Source organism: Microtus pennsylvanicus, chromosome 9 (genome assembly GCF_037038515.1).
Source record: "Microtus pennsylvanicus isolate mMicPen1 chromosome 9, mMicPen1.hap1, whole genome shotgun sequence".
NCBI lineage: Eukaryota > Metazoa > Chordata > Mammalia > Rodentia > Cricetidae > Microtus > Microtus pennsylvanicus.
In genome coordinates, this window is record NC_134587.1 from 101,669,163 (window position 1) to 101,693,246 (window position 24,084).

The 24,084-nt window shown below is 46.1% G+C and overlaps 1 protein-coding gene across 2 annotated transcripts in view; it reads right to left on the reverse strand.

The window, feature by feature from the left end:
* The window catches only part of Klhl2 (kelch like family member 2), a 116,607-nt gene extending 92,827 nt beyond the window's left edge, over positions 1-23,780 (reverse strand). For both annotated transcript variants that reach the window (XM_075986879.1, XM_075986880.1), the window contains exons 1-2: positions 23,619-23,780; positions 9,013-9,138 (exon numbers count right to left, since the gene is read on the reverse strand). In XM_075986879.1, the coding sequence (XP_075842994.1) occupies positions 9,013-9,138; positions 23,619-23,644 (152 nt within the window). In that variant the 5' untranslated portion in view covers positions 23,645-23,780. The remainder of the gene's footprint in view (positions 1-9,012; positions 9,139-23,618) is intronic.
* Positions 23,781-24,084: the final 304 nt, after the last annotated feature.

A 24,084-nucleotide genomic window follows, 5' to 3' on the forward strand; every position in this document is an offset into this window, starting at 1 on the left:
CAACATAACAACATTCTGCCTGGTGGAAAGATGACCCTCGGCAAGGGACAGGGAGGACCTGTGGCCCAAAGAGAGTGGACAGAAGGATGGATATAAGTGGGGGAGTTGGAGGGTCAGCAGGTGACAGGGTCTCATCGTAATGGGGCCAACCTGGCTTTTCTATAGTGAGCAGGGAATCTGGACTCCAGTCAAATGCAGGCCAAGGGCATCTTGTTTTCCTTGTGTCAGCAATTCCTCCTACTGAGCTCATTGAAAGATGGATCTTAAGTAGCATTACACTTGAATACCTCAAAAACCACAAAATTAATTACGCTCGGCTTCAATTACAATTACTCATTGATCCAAACCTCCTAGCATAGCACCTGCTGGTTGCTACATAATGAGCTTGGCCTCACTGCCTTATTAGCTGATGTCAGTTAACTAATAAGGCTAAAGCATTAACAAAATATTACACAGGCACACCCAGAGTGAGGTTGCGGGAAGGCTGAGGGCCTCGTTAGAAATCTTGGATACACTTGCCTTTAGACCTGTTTTTTGTCCTTTTGTGTCAAATAATAACATATTTTAAAACAAAGACCTGACCAAACTTTTGTCAGTACTGCTGAGTGTGCCCTAACTGGACATCAGCGTTCACAGCTCATCACCTCAGCCTCTTTTCTTCATTTCCACTCTGTGTTGTGCATGTACGTATATACCTCGTGTGTGTGCGTGTGTCCGAGAGCATGCCCCATGTGCGCATGTGTGTCTCTGTCCGTGAGAATGTATACCTCCTGTGGGTATGTGTACTTGTGTGTGTATACATATCTGTGTGAGTATGTGCCATGGATGTGCAGGTGCCCAAGAGGCCAGAAGGTGTCAGAACCCCAAGTCAGAGCAGCTGTGACCCGCCTGTGTGGGCGCAGGACCCAAGGAGCTCTTCTGCAAGGCTTGCAAACACTCTTACTGCTGAGCCACCCATCTCCACAGCTCCGCACCCTCGCCTCTTCCTAAAGGTGCTTTCTTTCAGGCCAGATGGCTTGGATGTGGGGAGAACTGAGAATGGAAAGTCCAGCAATAAAAATAAGACATTTTTAGTAGCTCAAGCTCTGTCTTTTTGACTTCCAGGCTTATGTTCCTATTATTTGAAATCTAATAAGAAAATGGACTGCAGATAGAAAAGGACTTCAAAATAATGAAATAAAGTTGTTATTGACCATAAACCACATCCATTCATTCCTCAGGCATTCCAAGGGTGCCTACTAGATACATGGGCTGTCAGCTTACCACAAGAAAGACAATTTCATGACAGCAAGGACTTTACAGGTGACTGGAGAGGCACACAAGGAAATAGATCACGATTTTAAAAAAATAAACCCAGGAGTGCCTGCACGGTGACTCACACCTGTGACACCAGCACCTGGGTGGAGGCAGGGGGATTTCAAGGTCAGTGAAAGGCCAATACAGCCAGACCTGGCCTCAAAATATAAGATACAAAGAGACAAAAACAGAGATTGTACCAGGGAGAAAGCCTGTAGTATCTAGGAAAAAAGAGGCCAAACCCAACTAAGAAAACACTTCAGAGAACAAGTCAAACCCAGAGAGAGACTACGGAGATTACAGATCTTATATAAAATGCACACAACACTGGGTGGGGGACTTAATCTTCCAAATTAGTGGTTCTCAACCTGAGGGTCACCACCACATAGGGGTCGAATATCAAGTATTTACATTATGATTCATAACAGCAGCAAAATTACAGTTATGAGGTAGCAATGAAAATAGTTTTATGGTTGAGGTCACCATACCATGAAGAACTGTTTAAGGGGTCAGAGAAGAATGTTCAGAACCATTGTTCTAAATGAAACAATATCAAAAACATTGGTCTTTCTTAGGGAAAAAAAAAGAAAAACTTTGAAAATGATGAAAGCTGCCTGAGTATATTAAGACATCGTTTGGTGCTGTGCTATAAAATGGATTAAGTCCTAAGAGCAGAAAACCTATCACTGCCTTTAAAATGCAGTGTGGCTTAAAATACCATCCAAAGGGAGATACCAAAAATAATTAGTTGTCATAGGAAAAAAATTAGTTGTGACTGGACGCAGGGGCAGCAGAAAACGGACAAGAGTCTCTCCCTTCTCTCTTGGGTGCCAGGAAAAGTCTGGAGGCACCTCCTGCCACAGGGAACAAGGTAGAGAGACCCCTGCGATGCTAGGCTGCTGAGAAAACCTGTCAGAATTCATGCCCCCCAAAGTCTGCGGAGCTTCCGCACCAGAGAGCAGTGTCATGCATCTGAGAAACAAGAGCACAAGGAAGTGAAAAACTGGTCAGGCCGGGAAGCAGCCAGTGGAACAGGGTGAGTTCCTGCTCAGGACATGGCCCTGGCTACTGGGCACTAGGGAAGCCGAGTAGGGAGGTGAGCTGTTTGCTGTTTATGCCTGCACGTGGGGCTGCAGTGGTGCACACCTCTGCATCAGTGTGTGTGAGTGTGTGTGTCCGTCTGTGTGTTCATACCTATGTGTTCATGCCAGAGGGCAGCCTTAACTGTCATTCTGGGGCAATCCACATTTGTTCTGAAAGACGGGATTTCTCACTAGCCTGCAGCTCACCAAGTAGATCAGGCTGGCTAGTCAGTGAGCCCCAGAGATCCACCTGTCTACATGCCCCGAGCACTATGATTACAAGCACATACCACGACGCTGCCTTTTTCATATGGACTACGGGGTCAGACTCCTATCGTTGGCACTTAACTGACTGAACTATTTCCCCAGCCTCAAGTTCCACCAGAGGACTTAAGAGGAAAGCTGGTCACAGCCAATGTGAAGAGGAAAGCTGGTCACAGCCACTGCGACAGTCCACCAGGGGACATAAGAGGAAAGCTGGTCACAGCCACTGCGACAGTCCACCAGGGACATAAGAGGAAAGCTGGCCACAGCCACTGCGACAGTCCACCAGGGACATAAGAGGAAAGCTGGCCACAGCCAATGTGAAGAGAAAAACTGGTTACAGCCAATGTGACAGTTCACCAGGGACTCAGAGGAAAGCCGGTTACAGTCAATGCAACAGTCCACCAGGGATTTAGAGGAAAGCCGGTCACAGTAATGAGTCCCAGAACACAGAATCTATCATTCCTTTCAGGTAGACTTCAGACACTGAAAAATTAGCACAGCCACAATGAGACCCTGGTCAGAGTCCCCAGTGATTTCAATTAGTCAGATGTAACTAAATCTAAAACCGACAATGTCCATTACTAGACAAGACAGATACACTCTGGCTAAAATGTCAGTGTTCTCAAAGAACAGGCAAGCATGTACAATACATGTCACCATTATCTTCCCCTTTTTTCTTAGAGCCATGCTGGCAGGTGACATCTGTGAATTTCTGTCACAGCTAATCTTAAGAAAAACACAGGGACTCAGCAGTGTGCTAAAAGCTCTGAGGCCCCTCACCCCCTCGATTTACACCTCCGGAGACTTTCAAACACACAGCAGGAGGCAACAGTCCAAGGGGAACTCAGAGGAGAGCCAGTCACAGCCAACGATTTAGAGACTGCTTGAAACTAGTAATGGGTCCCAGAATAGAGAATCTATCATTCCTTTCAGATAGACTTCAGACAGTGAAAAATTAGCACAGCCACAATGAGACCACGGGGAAGCATGAACTCTGTGTCTGCAGGGAAGGGATGTCTTCAGATTCGGGGACTTGCAAAAACACTTGTCCACTCTTAAGTAGAAGACAATTTATTTCTGAATAAAATGGAAGGAAATACTGGGGAAAGAAAAGCATGGGAAAAGTGAGGAGCAGAGGCAACTGCGGGGGGAGGGGGAGCAGCAAAGCTGGGAGAGAGGGCAGAGTCTGGAGTGTGAGGGAGAGACTCACTACAGGGGAGAGCCTGCACACACACAGGACACCTTGCTACAAGCATGTTTTTTAAAACATGGTGAAATACAGATGGCACTTCAGCCCTGTAAACCCAGAACTCAGGAAACTGAGGCCGGAGCAGCATGGCTTCAACAACTAAAGACTTCCAGACCAGCCTGGTCACAGCAAAACCCTGTCTCTAAAGGGGAGTGGGGTGCTGGAAAGATGGCTCAGCAGTTAAGAGCACCTAGTGGCTTACTGCTGTTCTGTCCCAAACACCCACCCACATCAAGCACTCCCAACTGTCAGCAACTTCAGTTCCAGAGATCTAACGCCCTCTTCTGGCCTCCACAGGCAACTCCATGCATGTAGTGCACATAAACTCAGAGAGGTGCACATACACACACATAAAACAAATAAATCTATGTGGGCTGTGGGCTGGAGAGATGGGGCAAGAGAAGCTCTAAACAGAAGGAGGTGAGGTAAGAGTGTCTGACTTCTGGCTACCAAAGGCAAATTCAGGCAGTGTGGTAAGTAATTCATGCCTCGTGGGTTTCCAGCACCCCAGAAAGAGGGAGGGCAGAAAGAAGGCTGTCTTGGAGAAGCCATGTTCAACTGTCCATTCTTCACATTCTAGAAGAGTTTAATGATCCTCTCCCTGTTCAATAAAGCCCATTAAAAAGAAATCAACCACCAGTGCTTACGAGACCCCACAGAATACTGTTGGTTAATTCTGCCCGTACTCCAGGATGTCTCTTAATCTTTCTTACATAAATACATCTGGAAGAACCAAAGGGCTTTCTGACTGTTCTGCCCTTCAAGAAAGACCTTATATTCCACTGTAGTGCACAGAACAAAAAAAAAAAAAGGTCCTGAGAACATCCTACCGTATAAAAACAATACTAGAACAGAAATAGTCACAGCCTATGTGATTACTCTAAAATCTCATTAAAAATACTGACAGAAAGGAATGAACACCACGGCAGCCTTGCTGGACTTCACTGTTCTATCCTCTTGCCTTGGCTTCTCAGTAACAAAGTATGAACAACCAGACAGAAATTGCCACAGTTCAACTATAACACTGATCTGAGAATCCTAGGAGGAGGCTGCCTTCATGCTGTGTCAGTCCTGGGGTCCAGTGAGGGAGGAGAATGGCAATCACTCCTTTAAGAGAGAGATGCCAGCGTTCTGCTCTCATTCTACAACATAGAAACCGCACTACTGGTGAATAACTAAGGATGCAGGGACGATGTGAGACACAGAGGCAAAAGCACAGGTTATCCTTACAGAATACTTTCCACCCCTAAATATCATTTGATGGTCAAAATTATATTCCTTCTAAATAAAGCTAAGAGACTGCCAGCCCACCTCCCACACTCCAGAAAGAAGCACTGAAAAATTTGTAAGCTCAGGTAGAATTATATATCCTAGAAATAAACTATGTTTCTTTAATTTCTTTTAAAGATGCTGTCCTTTTGTTAAAATTCTTTTTTCTTTTTCTTTTTTATCCCGAGACAGGGTTTCTCTGTAGCTTGGGAGCCTGTCCTGGAACTAACTCTTGTAGACCAGGCTGGCCTTGAACTCACAGAAATCTGCCTGCCTCTGCCTCCCAGGTACTGGGATTAAAGGCGTGGGCCACCACTGTCCAGGCTTGTTACAGTTCTTTAATCTCTAAAGAGTTGGTAGTCTAAATTTCCCAACAGGAGTTCTGAAGTGGATTGGAGCGCACGCCTGTGGCTCGAGTACTTGGAAGGTACAGGCAGGAGGATGAGGAGGAGTTAGCCATCCTTAGCTGCAGAGTGAGTGCAAGGAGACCAGAGATACATAAGAACAGTCTCATGGGAGAAAGAGAAATGAAGGACGAGAGGGAGGGAGGGAGGGAGGGAGGGAGGGAGGGAGGGAGGGAGGGAGGGAGGGAGGGAGGAAGGGAGGGAGGGAAGCAAGCTAGCTGAGCAGGTTACAAAGCCCTTTGATCCCAGCCAGTACTTGGGCAACTAGTGACTTTCCTCCCACCAGCCAGACCTTCACAAAAGCAATCCCTAGTGCACAGCCGTGATCTCCCTCCCACAGTGAGGCCAGAGCCACAGGACTGAAGGTCAATGGACCCTAAGCAGACCGTTGAGAACAGGGAAGTTCTCCCTTCCCAGAAGTCAGGAAACCACCCTGGGCGACCCTTTCCAGGCAACAGGAAGCTGATGCAAGGACAGGAAGTAATTAGAGACTTTCAGCTATACAATAGAGAGCTTCATCGAGTTTCCTTTGTTAGTATTTTTGAAAGAATTATACAAATTGGCTACAAAAGAGAAGAAATAAAGATGATATTTTTTAAGAGACTGAGTCTCACCCTGTAGCTTTAGAATTCACTATGTAGACAGAGATCTTCCTGCCTCTGCCTCCCCAGTGTGGGGATTACAGGCCTTTAGTATCACACTACACAAGAATGACATTTTTTAAAGGTTCCAGGGCACCCACACAACACAAGTCTGCCCTCTTGCTTCCTACCTTTTCCTACAGAATTCTTCAGAATAAAAGCCTGGATTTACCTTATCCACAGTTTATCCATTTCCTAGCTGGGCAGCTCATTCTTCTGTGTCAGAGTATGTATGCATGGGTGTTAACAAGTGGGCATACTGTGCAGATGGCCAACATCTGAAGGCCAAAGGTGAACATCAAGCCTCTTCCTCAATCACTCTTGGCTCATCCTTTGAGACTGGATCTCTCTATAAAGCTTGCTGATTGGCTGAACCCATGAGCCATGAGCCCTAGGGATCCTCCTGTCTGCCTTTGAAGTATTTAATGCTAAGGCTCCAGGCCACTGCTGTGGGTTCTGAGGATCCAAATGCAGGGCCTCATTCTTGCAAAGCCAGCACTTCACCCACAAAGCCATCTCCCCAGCAATGCAGTTCATTATAAAAATCCCACTGGCTGGTGACGTCAGTAGAGCAAGCCTGTTCACGGACCAGCAGCCACTGCAACTACACAGAGCTCTCCTAGGTTTGAAGATCACCTTAGCTCCTGAACTAACACAACAGGATGAACAAGTAGATCGTATTTCACAGCTGTCCCACACCCAAGAGGTCAGGGATGGCCAGAGCTAAACAATCCTAGGATAAAGCAAAGACTCAGTTTGGCCTGGAATGTGATCATTTGCCTCAGGGGAAGGAGCAGTAGGTGCTGTGTTCCAGCAGCAAGGTGAATCAGGTCCAGGTCAACCAGAGACCAAGGCCACTGGCCTGCAAGAGTGGGAGGTGAGGGTGAGGAGGTAAGGAGTGGTCCTGTTAAAAGCCGGTCTTTCTAATTTGTTTTAAGATTTATTTATTTTATTTATGTGTGATTGTTTTGCCTGGGTGTACACGTATGCACTACAGCATGTCTGCTGCCTGAAGAGGTCCAAAGACGGCATTGGGTCCTCAGGAACTGAAGTTATAGACTGCTCAAAGCCACACTGTAAGAGCAGGGAAACAGACCTCTCCTAGAGCAGCAAGTGCTTTTAACTGCTGAGTAATCTCTCTAGCTCCAATTTATTCAGCTTTTAACGTCACCCTTCTCATCAAAGGTTTTTGTTTCTGCTTTGATGAGATCTCTTTATATAGGCTATACTGGCTTAACCATGAGATCCTCCAGCCTCAGACTGTGGAGTGCAAGGACTTCAGGTGTGCAGCAAGATGGCCCAGTATGTGGCCATGACCCTTATCATATATGAGAACCACCTTAGCAACTGGCAGGCACCTGGACAACCACAACTACCACCACCAAGGCAAGTTCCATATTTCCATGTCTAAAGTATCTTTCCACATTCTATACGGCCGGAATTGGAAGCCTGTCACCAGAATCAATGAATGGAAATACAATGCAAGCGACTATTTTCTATTAGTCATATTAAAAAGGTAAAAAGAGGGCTGGAGAAACGGCTCAGTGGTTAAGAGCATTGCCTGGTTTTCCAAAGGTCCTGAGTTCAATTCCCAGCAACCACATGGTGGCTCACAACCATCTGTAATGAGGTCTGGTGCCTTCTTCTGGCCTGCAGGAATATACGCAAACAAAATATTGTATACATAATAAATATTTAAAAAAATAAAAATAAATAAAAAGGTAAAAAGAAACAAGATTGATTTCAATAAGACATTCCATTTAAATCCCTATGTCCACGTGTTATGGAATAATCTTTCTATACACTGTGAAGATGTGTCACTCTGATTGGTTTAATAAAAAGCTGAACGGCCAATAGGTAGGCAGAATTTCCAGGCACAAGGAGACAGGAATGCAACATGGACAGAGTAAAGGTAATAAGGCCATGAGGCAGAAAGTAAAGTAATAGAAATGAGTTCATTTCAGTTACAAGAGCTAGTTAGAAGAAAGCCTCAGCTATTGGCCAAGGTTTCATAATTAATAATAAGTGATTTGGAAGCTGGCTAGTGAGACAAAGACTAGCTATATACAGGCTCAGAGGATGAAGGTGCTTGTCATCAAAGCTGAAGACTTGGGATCACCCACACGGCAGAAGAAAACTGATTTGCATAAGTTATCTTCTAACTGCTCCATGTGCCCCCAACACAAGTACCTGTACACACACACAAACACATGTGAGCACGCAAATAAGCAAATAAATAAACAATATCTGATGCTCTATCATTATAACAAACAATTTGTATTTTAAGTATTAAAAAATATATTAAACAGGACATGGTGGTAGCACATGCCTGTCTTTCAGCTCTTAGGTGGCAAATGGAGGAACAGGAGTTCAAGGTCATCCTCACTCTGGAACGTACAAGACCTATCAAAAACACTAAAACCAAAAAAAAAAAAAAAGAGAGAGAAAGAGAGAGAATGGAGTGAAGGAAAAAAATTTTAATTTAATATTATATAATATATATTAAATATATAATATTACATATAATCTAAAAATGTAAATATTTTCCTTGGCAAGCCACTGTGTACTTTTTCTTAGAGAATGCTTGAACTTCCGGTAGCTACACATGGCCAGACTCTACTGGACAGAGGAGCCCCACCATCTGCTCTCCTGATTTCCTTTCTTCCTCTAAGAATCTTGCAGAAAAGCTTTTGCTGTTCCCTGTACCAGAACAACAATGAGGGAGGGAGGTGGTACATACCCTACACACAATGAAAACCACAAGGAAAAGACGAATGGCTATGTACGCATTAGCGTGTCACTACCTTCTTAGCTCGTTCATGACTTTGAAGGCTTTTTTCATGTGCCAGGGGTTCACCGTCACCGGGCAGTGTTTTTCAGTATTATCATCTTTTGAATCGAGAGGCTTCGGATGACCCTGCTTTGTGCATCTGTAAAAGAGAAAAAAAAAAAAAAGGAGGGGAGGGGGAGAGAGACAAAGATCTCATTAAGGATAATTTAGTTCTGGCTTGTCAAGCTACAAAAGACAAATTGAATGCCTCCCTCCCTCCCCTGCTCAGTTAGAAGAAGGCTGTCCTCAAATGAGAGTAAGACACAATTCAGAACGGTCACTATGGTTTCTACAAAAAAAGTGGGTAATTATCTCCCTGGTGTCAAAGATCTGTCAAATAGAAACAAGAAAGATTCGGAGGAAATGGCTTAACAGATCTTCCCAAACAAAAACACAGCAAAATGATCTCTGTTGAAAATCAACTTGCTTTTTACAATCAACCTATAGTCATATACATATACACGTATATGTATATGACTACATATATATATGGCATGTATGTGTATATATGTGTGTATGTATAGTTTGTTTACAAACTAAGAAAGAAACACGGCTGCACTTCATGCAAACTTCAGATACAAAATCTGATTCAGATTTGCTCTCGGCAAAGACACTTAGCACGTGTATTCTGGGCCTACATTAGAAAGATTAACTACACCAACTAAAGTTTACTGGGTTCTAGACATGGCTGATTCTGTGAATAACAGCATGATCTCATTATTTATAATCGCCAGGACAATTCTATTAGCCAATTATCATGATTAGCTCATTTCAGAGACGAAGAGACTGAGGCGGCCGGGAGGAGGCTGAGTGACGTAGTAAATAGTAGAACCCACCCGACCTGAGTGACGTAGTAAATAGAACCCACCCGATCTGAGTGACGTAGTAAATAGAGCCCACCCGATCTGAGTGACGTAGTAAATAGAGCCCACCCGATCTGAGTGACGTGGTAAATAGTAGAGCCCACCCGACCTGAGTGACGTAGTAAATAGTAGAGCCCACCCGACCTGAGTGACGTAGTAAATAGTAGAGCCCACCCGACCTGAGTGACGTGGTAAATAGTAGAGCCCACCCGACCTGAGTGACGTAGTAAATAGTAGAGCCCACCCGACCTGAGTGACGTAGTAAATAGTAGAACCCACCCGACCTGAGTGACGTAGTAAATAGAACCCACCCGATCTGAGTGACGTGGTAAATAGTAGAGCCCACCCGACCTGAGTGACGTAGTAAATAGTAGAGCCCACCCGACCTGAGTGACGTAGTAAATAGTAGAGCCCACCCGACCTGAGTGACGTAGTAAATAGTAGAGCCCACCCGACCTGAGTGACGTAGTAAATAGAGCCCACCCGACCTGAGTTGCCACTACTCGTGCCCACTACCACTTCCTAGACCAGAGTATTTAAGTTCATGTTCTCTTTTTAAGGAAAGCTTTGTTTTCATTTTGTGGCTATGTATGTGCATGTGTGTGTTGGGGGCGATTGTCCATGAAAGCAAGAAGGGGGTGTGGGCTCCCTTGCAGCTATAGCTACAGAGAGTTGTCAGTCACCAGATATGAGGATTGGGAACATAACTCCAGTCCTCTACAAAATCATCAAGCACTCTTACCTGCTGAGCCAACTCTCTAGCCCTTTATTTACAACATTCAAGAACCCAAGACTATGAGTGTTGTTATATGAACTATTCTTCCAAGATGTGGAGGCAAAAAAAAAAAAACTGACAAAATTGGAGAATTAAAAACTGAGTATTAAATGAACAAAAAGGAAATTCTGGGAGTGATAAATGTATAACTTGGAAAATTTACTGTAAATAATTGAACTGTGTATTTTTCATAGAATGTAAATTATGCTTTAAAAAACTGGGGTCAAAAAACTGGAGCTGGAGAGATAGCACAGAGGTTAGGAGTACTGGCTGATCTTGTAGGAGACCTGGGTTCAGTTCACAACAATCTGTAACTTCATTTCCAGGGGATCCAACACCTTCTTCCAACACCCTTTCTGTACACCACATATACATATGGTGCACAAACACACATACGAGTGAACATTCATACACACAAAGATAAAATCAATACATTTTTAAAAGGAGGGTACCACAATAACCCCACTGGAAACCATGCTTGTGTATGTATGTACTACACAAAGAACAGGAGGAAGGATCCCTTAGAGCGCATGCTCCTCCCTTCCTGCCCTACTTCTAAAAGGGTGGTTCCTTTGTAAAAACTCTATATTATGCACTCATTCATGCAATCAACTTTAAGAGCACATCGAAGAATAAAGCCAAGATTCCTGTCCCTTGCAGTCTGTGGGAAGGGGACACAATAACCTGGCAAAATCAGAAAAGCGGGCAGGTGGCATATCACAAAGTGTAAGCGCTACAGGAGAAAGGCCAGGAAAGACGGCAAGAGCAGGAAGCGTCGGATGATGGCAATGAAGGGTGAGTCTGCAGTACTCAAGTGTGATCGAAGAAAATAACTGGGAATTGAGATCTGAACAAAGGCCCCAAAGGTGAGGAAGGCATTAGCAGTGAAGGACAGTATGTGCCACTGACCCTTCAGCCAGGGTAAACAACTGGGGCTGAGAAGAGTAACAAGGGCTTCAGCCTACCTTTTCAAAAGGCCACTGACTGCTCGGTGCACAGCTGCATTGGCTAGGTTTATCATCAACTAGACACAGCCTAGAGTCACCCAAGGAACATCAAATGAAGAACTGCCTCACTCAGACTGGCCCGTGGCCATATCTGTGAAACACTGCTTTCATTAATAGATGCTGTGGAAGACGCAGCCCACCATGCGTGACACCATCCCTAGGCGGGTGGGCTAGGGCTCTAGAAGAAAGTTAACTGGACGAGAACCAGGGAGCAAGCCAATAAGGACCGTTGCTCTAGGATTCTGCTTCGGGTTCCTGCCTTGAGTTCTCGCTCTGGTTTCTCGGTGACATTGTTATCTGGACATACAAGCTGGAAGAATCCCTTTCCTCCCCTAGGCTGCTTCCAGACAGAGTGCCTCAGAGCACCAGGAAGCAAACTAGAACAATAGTTCACGGGGGTCAAAGGTGAAAACAGGAACCGGATTTGGATTCGGCAGTAATGGCCGGCTTCCGATGTGTTTAAGGAAGAGGCTAAGATTTGTTGACAGAATGGATGTGTGTGTCAAAGAGTCAGAATGACCCCAACATAATTTAGTCTGAGCATGGAGGACTGGGTTTCCATTACTGAAACAGGGAAGGTTACAGGCGGAATTAGTTTGTGACGTAGGAAGATTGTCACACAGGTTGGTACTGACGTGGGGACACAAAAATCAACAGGAAAAGCAAAAATCAAGCGGGAAGACTGGTGAGATGGCTGAGCATGGAGAGACATTTGCCAAGTCTGAAACCTAAATTTTATCCCCAGGACCCACATGGGAGAAAGACAGAACCATCTCCAGGACCCACATGGTAGAAAGAGAGAAACAACTCCCAAAGTTGTACACACGCACATGTGCGCGCACACACACACACACACACATATGCATGCGCGCGTGCGCGCGCGCGCACACACACACAGGCGCGCGTGCTGTAATTTGTTTTCTTTCTTTTTTTTGAATTTAGAGGGTGATAGAATTCTGAGAATCACTGGTTAGACAGACAAAGCCAAAAAGCAAGCTGGATACACTGACAGCATATGAAGCCAAGAAGCAGATTTTCAACATTAAGGAAACCTAGAAAATTCAGCATAATTTGCTCAATTTCCCTAGTTCCTGAGTAGCACTAGTGCAGGACATGGTTTCTAGCAGGCCTGTCTACCAAAACCAGGCATAAACTCTACGTTCCCCTGTTGATTTCTTTTTTAAGGCTAAACAACTATGAATGAGCACCGGGCACTGCCTCCAGGGGCAAATTCCACGGCTGGGGTGAGGTAAGAGGAGCCCCACTCCATTAACTATGGCCTTTGGGAGGGAGAGTACAGAACGATTCAAGAAGGGGTCCTAGGGCTAGAGGACGGTTCAGTGGTTAAAGAGTACTGGCTACTCTCCCAGACTTCAATTCCCAGCACCACACAGTAGCGCATGACCCTTTCTGTAGCTCCAGTTGAGATCTACCACCCTTTCCTGCCGGCTGTGGGCACCACGCATGAGCAGAGTGTACAGACATCCACGCAGCAAGGGGTGTGTGCGCAGAAGTTTACCCTCAAAACTACACTGCGTGTGTCCAGGTACCCTTGCCTGCTTCCCTTCTGAACAAAAAGCAGCCTTATCCAGGAAACTGCCTGCCTTCTTGAAAATATCAAAAGGAGATACTTTTTCAGGTTCCTTCACCTTTCTTTCCAACTCTACACTCCACACCTGTTCTTATTTGATAATAAGCCACTCGCTTGCCTATTGTTATAAAAAAAAAGTATCTGAAAGGGGATTTGAATTGCAGTGCACAGCTGGGCTGTATAGGAGACAATCCTCAAGTCTTCCTTGAATGACTGACTCCACAGACCCCCCCCTAGGCTGGCTTTGTAACTGAGGTGACTTTGTCACCACATCCTCAGACACCAGGAAAATACTCTACCCTGGAGAATCTGAAGACAGTGACGATTTCAAGACCAGGCATAGGGCTAAAAGCACACCAACTTAGACAGGACCGATAATCTCTTTTGTATGATTTCATTTGGAACAGTAGGTTTTTTGTTGTTTTTCTTTTTGGTTTTGTTTTCAAGGATGAGGACTAGAAATATCACAAACAGGCTGGAGAGATGCTCAGAGGTTAAAAGCGCCTGTGCAAGCATGAGAACCTGAGTGTAGATCCCAGAACCCACACGAAAAGCCAGGCATAGCTGTGGACACACCTCTAACCCAAGTACTGTAAGGGGCAGAGACTGGGGGATCATCAGGACTTGCTGGTGACCGCCTAGCTCCAAGCTCAGAGAGCAGCTGTCTCAAAACAAATAGGTTGCGACTGACAGGGTATATGTGGCTAAGTGTTTACCGTCAACTTGACATAAGCTAGAGTCACCTGTGAAGTGGGACCCTCAATTGAGGGATTGCTTCCATCAGAGTGGCTCGTGGGTGAGTCTGTGGGGAACTGTCTTGCTTGTTGATTATGGGAAGGTCCAGTCCACTGTGAATGATACTATCCCTGGAGTGGCAGGCCTGAGCAGAATAAGAAAACTAGACAAAGCTAGAGCCATCCAGCAAGCAGCCTCCATGATTTCTGCTCCACGTTCCTGGCCCGACTGCCGACAACCTAAAAGATGAAATAAGTCCTTTCCTCCCCAGCGTGCAATTGGTCATGGTGTTCATCAAAGCAACAGAAGTCAACGCGGACAGAGCAGGACAGCCGGCATCTTCCTCTGATACAGGAAGGCATGCCCATGTGCTTGTGTGCACAGATCACACACATACATACCACACTCACATACACAAAGGTTAGCAGAAAATCCAGTCTAGGTCTGGAGAGCTTATGCTGTGCACACATAGAGACTAAATCTGATTCCCTAGCACCCACGTGAAAAGCAGGGAATACAAAACACACCTGTAATCCTAGCACTGGGGAGGCAAGGAAAGAATTTCTGGAACTTGCTACCCAGCCAGTTTAGTAGGATGCAACAGCAAGTCCCAGTTCCCAAGAGAGACCCTGTCTCAAAAACTAGGATGGAGGACCATTGAGATGGCTCAGCAGATAAAGGCCACCAAGCCTGACTCTGAGGACCTGAGTTTGATTTCTAAAACGCACACAGTGAAGGGTGAAAACCAACTCCATAAGTCAGTCTCTGACCTGTACATACACACACAGGCACATGCATGCACACACCACACACATACACACACCACACCACACACATGCAGACATACACACACCATACACACACACCACATACACACAGACATACACACACATGCAGACATACACACACATGTAGATATATACACACCACAGATGTATACATACCTACACACACACACATGCAGACATGCATATATATACATACCACACACACACATGCAGACATACATACATACACATACCACACACACATATGCAGGCATATACACACAAACATGCATACATACACACATATACACACACATCACAAAGAAAAACCCTATCAGTTTCTCAAACTACACAAATCAGCCCTCCTCGTATAAAGAGCCAGGCAAGCCCTTTTCAGAACTAGGCATGTCAGAATGGTGGCGTCTCTGGGGGTAGGGGTGAGAGCAGCTAGGCATGATTTTTAAAAACAACAACAGGTGATGTAATGCACCCTACCACCCACTTAACCTCCCACCCCAGACTGATCATCCCAGATTGAGAACATGCGCTCTAGAGAATCTGGGTTGTTCATAAGTTTAGCGCTTTCCAGGAGAGATGATGCTACAAGTCATGGGGATGATAACGGCTGCAAAATTTCACAGGGGACCAAAGACACCAACACATATAGGATGGAAAGACTTGGCCGCCCCTAGGTGGCCACCGTCTCTGCTCTCCCCTCTGCCTGTTCACCTCAAAAGCTGCAAGACTCCCAGCTTGCAGTGAGTCACCCACCACTACTCACAGATTTCTGCCAAGTTCACGTCAGCAGCTGTTGTTTTCAAAGTCACCATCCGTGCTGTACTGCTCTCAAGTTCCCCCGGACTTCAGAACGTTTCTCCTGTGTGCTCCCGCTCCTCCCTGCCAAACTCACGTTCAGGGGCTTGGCAAGTTATTAGCCACGGTCCGCTCAAAACAAGACCAGCTATTCGAAATGCACACTAGAATCGAATGAGTGTCCTCACAAATACCTGTCACGCCACGCTCTAATAAAACTCTGAGCTCCCCGATGGCACCTCCTAATAATCATCACCTTACGGAGAGGCAGGGAAAGCAATAGGCTTTCCTCGTTCAACTCTTGTTTCATGGTGGAGCTGTGAATTTTTTGCAATGTTCTAAAGGCAATTTTTCTTCAAATGTATGGAATTTAAGCTTTAATTGGACTTTAACTGTACCACTGCACAAACTGTAATCTATAAACTTGTGGTAGTCACCAAATAAATGTGTCTTTTAAAAAAATGAGAATGTCTTCCCTATAACACACAGAGCTTAGACCAAGTGGAGGATACAGTTTAGGGGTGGAAGAACACTGCTTAGGATGTGTGAGGCTCTGGGTTCTCCCAATAAGAAAGATTGGGCTGTATCTTCAGCATGTAGGTCCTTAGAATTGAGCACGACACATTTTGTGAGATTAAACTTTTATCCTGCCAGTGTTGAACAAGGCCTCACAACCTCCTATCCCACCTCTGAATACGAATGTGGGTGTTGCTGCTGCTGCTGCTGTTGCTGTTACTGTTGAAGGGACAAGCTCTGATTTCCCAGAGCTGGAAAGGAAACGTCTAGAAAGGCCAGGCATGCTCAGTTTTACTAAGGAACAGCAGTTAAAAACTAGAGCCCTGAGCCTACTGGGGGGCAGAGGAGACATCTCTTCTCTTCTCTGCCTGGGCCCTGGCTGTGTGGCTTCTGCTGAGTGTGGGGGAAGTGCTGGCAGGGGGAGGTGGATGGGATGTCTGAGGTTGAGAGGTTGATGGAAGTTGGAGCATAATTGCTCTCTGATAGTAGAACAATGGTGCTGTAAAAAGCTCCACTTCAGTTCAACCCAGCTCGCTCCTCTTCCCCTCCCACCTACATGACAAACACAGCACAATCAGGCACTTTTTGTCCCTGACAGTGACTATTACCAGGAAAGGGATGGGGTAAGAGCATGTCTTATGCAAGATCAATCTTTTAAAGAATATCTCATAAACAATTAACAAAGCACGACTAGAGAAGAATTTTTCTGAGATGATAAAATAGAGAAAAGGAGGGTGATGAGCCTTTCTAAGCATGTCCATGTCTTTTATCACTCATATGTGTGGGTGGGTGTGTATGTGTACGTACATGCATACATACATACATATGTAAATTCTTCTACTTTATCTAGTACGGTCATCACTCAAAGCAGCAATCTGTTCAGATGATGGGCTAAATTTTCTAGTATCTTCATGGGGGTTGGAGAAAAGCTACTCAAAGACAGGAATCAGGTGGAGAATCAAGTGGTAATCCCGTCTATGCCACTATGTCAAACACAAAACAAGTAACCCTGGACTAATATGGAAGGTAATTACCCTTCGTCTACTTGTCTCTGAATCTGTCTAAGCAATAAAGCCCCTATGAATGCAAACATAAAAAAGATAAACGTTGATGTTAGGAACTAAATTGAATATGGCCATGTGGTTTTATTCACTTTCTTGGCCCTTCCATTTTAATTGCAACACTCAACTTGAAGTCATTAGAAATGTACAAATAATCATAGCTGTCAGTAAATCACACATATAACTGCTGCCTAAATGCCCACTGTATATCTGTAATAAAGCAGGATGCACGGGGCTGAGCCAAGACCCTGCTCCAGTTTCCCATCCAACAGGGAAGTCACCACTAAATGCCAAGAAATGGCACAGATCAGGACACATATGCAAGACTGCAAATTCCACAGGAAGTTAACAATGATCCAGAAGGGGCCGAAGTCACAAATTAAATAAAACTGTAAAGGAGGTGGGCTCAATAGGGCCCTGCAAGAACTCTAAATTCATTGTGTGGAGCAACAGGCGGGGCTGCAGACCCTGGCTTATGATGGATGTTACAAAGGGTAAGGCATACAATGATTCTGGAAAGTCTGATGGCAGGCCAATGCCTCCTGGCTGAGTATGTGGCTTTGATTAGCCATGTTCTATGACTCTAGGGTGCTGAAAGTCTAACGTGGACTAAAAGGCTATGAGCAGAAACAGAAGGATCTAGGGGCCGATGACGGAGGGTGACTTTAAGGTGAAGGTGACTAAGGTTTCAAGATGAAGTCGATGGACACGGGAACCTAGGGCTCTCCAGCTCCTGCAGACAGACGCGACGTGGACCATGAGGAAAGAAGGAAGGGTCAAAGGCTGACTGAACACGGTGTTTTACCCTGGAGCTAAGAGTAGACACTCCCACAGAAGCCCAAGATTCCAGATCCTTTAAACATGGATATAAGTGTTGACTTTGGATACAGATGTGTCCCACAAATAAATAAATAAAAATTAAAACTGAAAAAAAAAAGAACCACCCACAGAACTAACCTGGGCTCAGAGGGGCTCACTGAGACTGAACTGACAACCAGGGAGCCTGCATGGGACGGACGTAGGCACTCTGCATATATGGGACAGCTATTGCTTAGTTTACTTACGGGACTCCTAACAGTGGAAGCAAGGGCTGTCTCTTTTGCACACTTTTGGGACCCTAATCCTTATACTGGGTTGCCTTGTTGAGTCTTAATATGAGGAGATCTGTCTAGTCTTACTGCAACTTGATATGCCATGTTTAGTGGATATCCAGGGAAGTCCTGCCTTTTTCTGAATAGAAACAGAGGAGCAGTGGATGGGGAGAGGTGGGGAGGAGAGGAGACAGGGAAGAAAACTGCAGTTGGGATTTAAAAATAATAATAATAATAGCAATAATAAATAACAAAAGGCATTTTCAAAGAAGATACAGATGTCTCAGTGCTCAGGAGGCTGAAGCAAAAGGATTCCTATGTGTTTTCGGTCAACCTGCTCTACACTGTGAGACTGATGTTAGGTGAGACACCTGTCTCCCAAAACAACAAAAAGGTACAGATGGGAATATAGATGAGATGAAGTGTGGATTAAGAAGAACTGGCCAGGACCCACTTGGAAGAGAAGCAAGTGCTGCCTATGAACAGCTGCAGAAAGCACAGAGCAAGGCTGGTGGTACAGTCCTGTAATTCCAGCACTGAGGGAGCGAAGGCAGGAGGACCAGAGCTCCAGGCCAACCTAGATACCCAGCAGCATTCTGTCTCAGGAGGGAGGGAGGGAGGGAGGGAGGGAGGGACGAAGGGAGGGAGGGAGGGAGGGAGGGAGGGAGGGAGGGAGGGAGGGAGGGAGGGAGAAAAAAGAAGGTGATCGACACAGAGATTAGACCAACAGTTTTTCAAATACATATAAGCTAGGAAAAGCAATTTAACTTGCATTTCCTCGGCCAGAAAGATAATAATAGGAGACATACACGATAAGATTGTTGAGAAGATTAAGTAAGGATGAAATTATGTAAATCACATTCAGCAACTGAAAAACCAAAGGAGGAGGCCAAAACAAGTGGTGTCATAAAAAGCAAAGGCTGCTGCTCAAGACAGAATCTGTGAAAGAACTAGTCAGAATATGTGAGCAGATGTCAACAACCCAAATGTAGGAAGGTGCAGTGCACGGCATGCCAAGTACACTGGCTGGAATGGTGTTAGCTCAGTGGGAAGACGTGCAAGGCGGCCTTCCTGCTTGCTCTTCCCTCCACCTCCAATACCGTCCTTCCTTCGGCCTGAACCAGGTCACCTCTTCAAAGACATCCCGGAGGCTACCCGAATGACATCCATCCATCTATCTATCTATCAATCTATCAATCTGTATTCATCATCTGTCTGTCTGTCTATCTATCTCTATCCATCATCTTTCTATCTATTATCTATCCCTATCCATCATCTATTATCTATCTATCTATCTATCTATCTATCACTATCCATCATCTGTCTATCATCTATCTATCAATCCATCATGTATGTATCAATCTATCTGTCTATCATCTATCAATCCATCTATCTCTATCCATTATCTATCAATCTATCTATCATCTATCAATCTATCTATCTCTATCCATCATCTATCTATCTATCATCTATCCATCATCTACTTATCATCTATCTATCAATCTATCTATCTTCTGTCATGTCCTACACCCCCCACTATTTTCTGTCATGCCCTACAACTAAATGTTTGCTTACTATCCGCTTCAACTGTGAGACAAAAGGTTTTGTTGTTTTCTGAAAAATCTCCAAAATTTAGCCACACTGGGTATTCAATAAATGTGAATTTAAAAAAAAAAAAAACCTGACCTGACATGAGTCACTCAAACACTCAAACAGTTCAGCAGGGAAAAGTCCTTGCCTGGATTCAGTCCCTAGGGCCCACACTGTAGAAGGAGACAACCAACTCCCGAAGGTTGTCCTATGACCTCCACATGTCCACAATCACATGTGACTGTACGAACATACACCTGCACAGACATACAAACACACAGAGCACACAAAATAAAAATGTAACAAAAATGTTTCAAGAAATGAGAGATACTCTACTTCAATCTCTAAGACTGATGAAGTGACTCTATGACACGCGAGCCAGTACACTGCAAGGCTGGCAGTTCCCAGCCGGACCTTAGAAAGAGCTGCAGTCCCGCAGCATAGCCAATGCACTACAAACCTCAGGCTTCAGCAAACCACTTTGTTTCCGTGACAAAATGAGGGTAAAGAAACAAGTTTTCACCAAGTTCAATCTATACAACTAAAGTCCTATCCCTTTGAGATGCTCCTTCTACTTGAGAATGGTATTAAGATAGCCCCCTTTGATAAGTGGTAACAGTTGCTAATCACTCTTCTACAGGCACTTCTACTTTGAAACATAAAATATGCTCAACTTCACTTTTTCCTTTAAACAGGTCACTGAAATCCAAAGACCTGAAGCCTGTGATCTGATGCAGCCCATCCTTGGCAGGCTGGAGTCCTTGGAGCATGGCTAACAAGTTGTCTGGCTGTGCTGGAACACCTCCGATGACAAGCATCTCCAGAGACGCAGAATCACCCACTGCAAACAGAAGGCTGCACCTGAGGCATCACTACTCGGCTGAACATAAAAACAAGACTGCATGGCCAGTAAGGCGGCCTGAAAGAAGGAGCTAGGAAGAAAACGAGCTAAGAAAACTGTTCCATCGGACATGAAAGGGATTCACACAATCGGAACCTCACAGTCTTCGATCAGCCTAATAATCAGAAACTCCCTTATGCAAATAACTGTAAAGCTACAATATGAAAAGTACCCCAGAGGTCAAGGAGTGTTCAGTTTTCATTCCTTCTGCACAGCTCCGTTTACTACCCCAAATTCCCTGACTCATTAATTCATACCTAATTTTTTAGTCGCACATCTTTCAGATTTGACCAAAAGGTAAAAGTCCCATGGTCTTACTACCACCTAGACCTCCAATGAAACAGAGCCTACATGCCATACATGTTCAAGTATGCAAAAAGACAACAAGAAATGTGAAATACAGTGGCAATCAATGAGACTCCTCAAAGGACAAGAAAATGTTGGAGGCAGAATGGAAAAGGCAGAAAAGAGATGAAAATGAGGAAATAAGGATGTAGGCAGAGATGCCTGCCACCACTCCAAGACAGGCTAAAGGGAGCAGGGTGGGACCAGAGGGCAATGTAGACTTAGCTCCACAGAAGCCCAGAGAAAAGCACCATGATAAGTGCCAGGCAGGGACCGGCATCCAAGAATTCGCACATTGAATGAATTACTAAACAGACACACAAAGAGAATTCCGAGTCCCTGCTTCCCACCACATTATCTAAGGCCCCTTAAGTCCAGGTCAAACACCTTGCTTTGCCTTGAACCTCAGGCTAACCATCGGTGTTCATAAAAAGCTGATTGCGCCCTGTGACTTCCATGAGCCTCCATCCTCACCCAGCTCCAGACAGGAAACCCAGCAAATGCCCTTGCCAAGACCTCACCTGCAATCTCTCCCATCAGACAGCATAATCCAAGGAGAAAGGAAGTTAATGGGATAGAGGCAAAGAAAGCGGAGGGTCAGAAGCCAGAAACTGTTTCTAATCTTTAGAAACCTAACAGCAAGCTAGCGAGTTCTAGAAGGTGTTTGATTCTGGAATTCTGGATCTACCTAACAAAAATAAAATTTATTTGTATTTTTCATCAAATGGATTAAACAATGAAGAAGTCTCTGCAGCTTTAGTTCCAGTGATCGAAAAATGTTTCTACGATTTGCTCCTCAGGCTCAGCGCTCCAGGCTTCTCCTCCACTCAAGTCTCTATCTAGTTTCAGAACTACAGATGAAGTATCAATACCAAAGGCCTGAGCTGAACATCTATTCCATTTCTCCCATTTAAACCATTTTCTCAGCCTCTTCTCCCTCCAGGGCCTGTTTTTCCACACACAGTTTTTTTTTTTTTTGAACCTTCATCCTAAGATCCTCTTGTTCCGTCCTTCAGTTCTCTCTGCTCCAAAAGTGAAAAGGGACTGTGTTTAAGTGATACAATGGGGCCAGTGGGGAGGGCAAGCTCACCATCAGCAACTTACCTACACATTTGTATCACAGTGTGATGTCTATATGCAGAGAGTATATTCTGCCACCAATGCTTCTGAACCTGGCTGGAAACCTCATGGGCTCCCACTACACTCAAGCTGCTGAAGCAATCTACAGATATGTTTCCCAGGGGGCTCAGGAGGCTTCCCCAACCTGCTTGGGAGCGTGAGAGCGCACATCACAGCCTCAAAGCCACCACCATCGGTCAGCATCTGATCCCTTGCTTCTTCTATCATTTCTACCATCCCAGAAGGGGCAAGCCAAGACTCCTGTCACCCACTCTTCAGAGCCCCATGACCTGTTCCACTCAAACTCAAAATCCTGTAATGCACCCACAGAAACTGTGGCTTTATAATCCTATTCGGACTCATGAAAGGATTCAAAATACAAAAAAAAAAATATTCACCGCAAACCAAATAGCCTTATTTTAGCTGGAATTCTGCCAAATAGCCACAAGAGGCTGGAGAGGAAGAAATGTGATGGAGTGAAGGTAGCCAAATCTCATTGAAAACCGATAAGGCTCCATGAATCAGATCGAATGAAAAGGTATACCTCTTTTCAGAGTGAGGTTTGTCTGCGGTTTGAAAAGTCAGATCCAAAGGACTCTGCTCCTTCGTAAAGGTTGAAGGGACAAGGTGGGTAGGGGGTGGGAACACGGAACGTCTAAACTCCTGGAGATTTACAGGCTACTTTTATACAGGCGTTTTAAAAACAAAACCCCTTTTCAGTTCTTATTTCTAGAAAGTAATTTTGCTGCAGGTGATCTTGCATGTACTTGGGCACCAAGGAAAAAAGACACCTGTGCCTAACAGGTCGGTAATACTATCAACATGCCCCGGGTACCAAGGGAACGAGAGATGCTCTGATTTCTGGATAAAAGATTTTCTGCAGTGCCAGGTAAGAGATCACATGCCCTAAAACGGCCGCAGCTCATTTGGAGTGATGTAAAAGCTCCTTGGATATTAATTTTATTAGAAATTCCGAGAAGCAAGCAACCTCAGATCGCATTCATTTTAGACTCCAGGCGTCTGGTACTTTCCAGTTTCCTGTGCATCCTCTCGCTCCCTACTAGAAAAAGGGTGGGCGAGATGGGCAGCAGCAGCCCATGCATGACACCGGGGGTACCCACAGGGCGATCACAGTCGTGTGCCCCCCCAATTCCCTACGCACAACCCCATCCCGAACGTTCAATTCGCCCCGAGACCGGGAAGCCCCTGCCCATACCCGCCTGGCCGGGCACAGTCCGGTCCCGCGGTCACCCTCCGGACTGCGGGCGCCGCGCCCCGTCACGCCCCGCGCCTCCCCATCGCCCGCCGCCCCCCGCGATCGCGGCGTGTCCTCCGCAGCGCCGCGCGCCCTCCGCAACCGCACAGCCCCTCCGCCGCGCGCCCCGGGCGCCCTCTCGCTCACTCACGCGGGAGGCAGCGGCGGCGTCTCCATTGTGGCTCCTCGCGGGCTTCAGAACGCAGGCAGCGACCGCCGCCGCCAGCACCATTCCAGCCGCGGACGCCGGCACGGTCCGCCCGCCCAGCCGCGTTCCATCCGCCCCGAGGGGGCGCAGCGCTCCTCACCGCGCGCCACCACCTGCGGCGGCGGCCCCCGCGGCCATGGCCCGTCGGCCCCGCGCGCTCCTGTGCCTGGCGCGGCTCCCGCGCTCCCCCGTGTGCTGGGCGGCGACGGCGACGGCGGCGGCGATGGGACGGGCGAGCGCGCGGCTCGGCCACTTCCGGGTTCTCCCGGCCGGCGCCGACGCCGTGACGGGCGGGCGCTGCGGCCTCCCGCGGCGGAGGGACCCCTCCCTCGGCGCCGCCCCTTCCTCCGCGGCGTCTGGAGGTGGCGGCGGGCGGGCGGGCGCCCGGAGGGACCGGGCACCGAGGCTG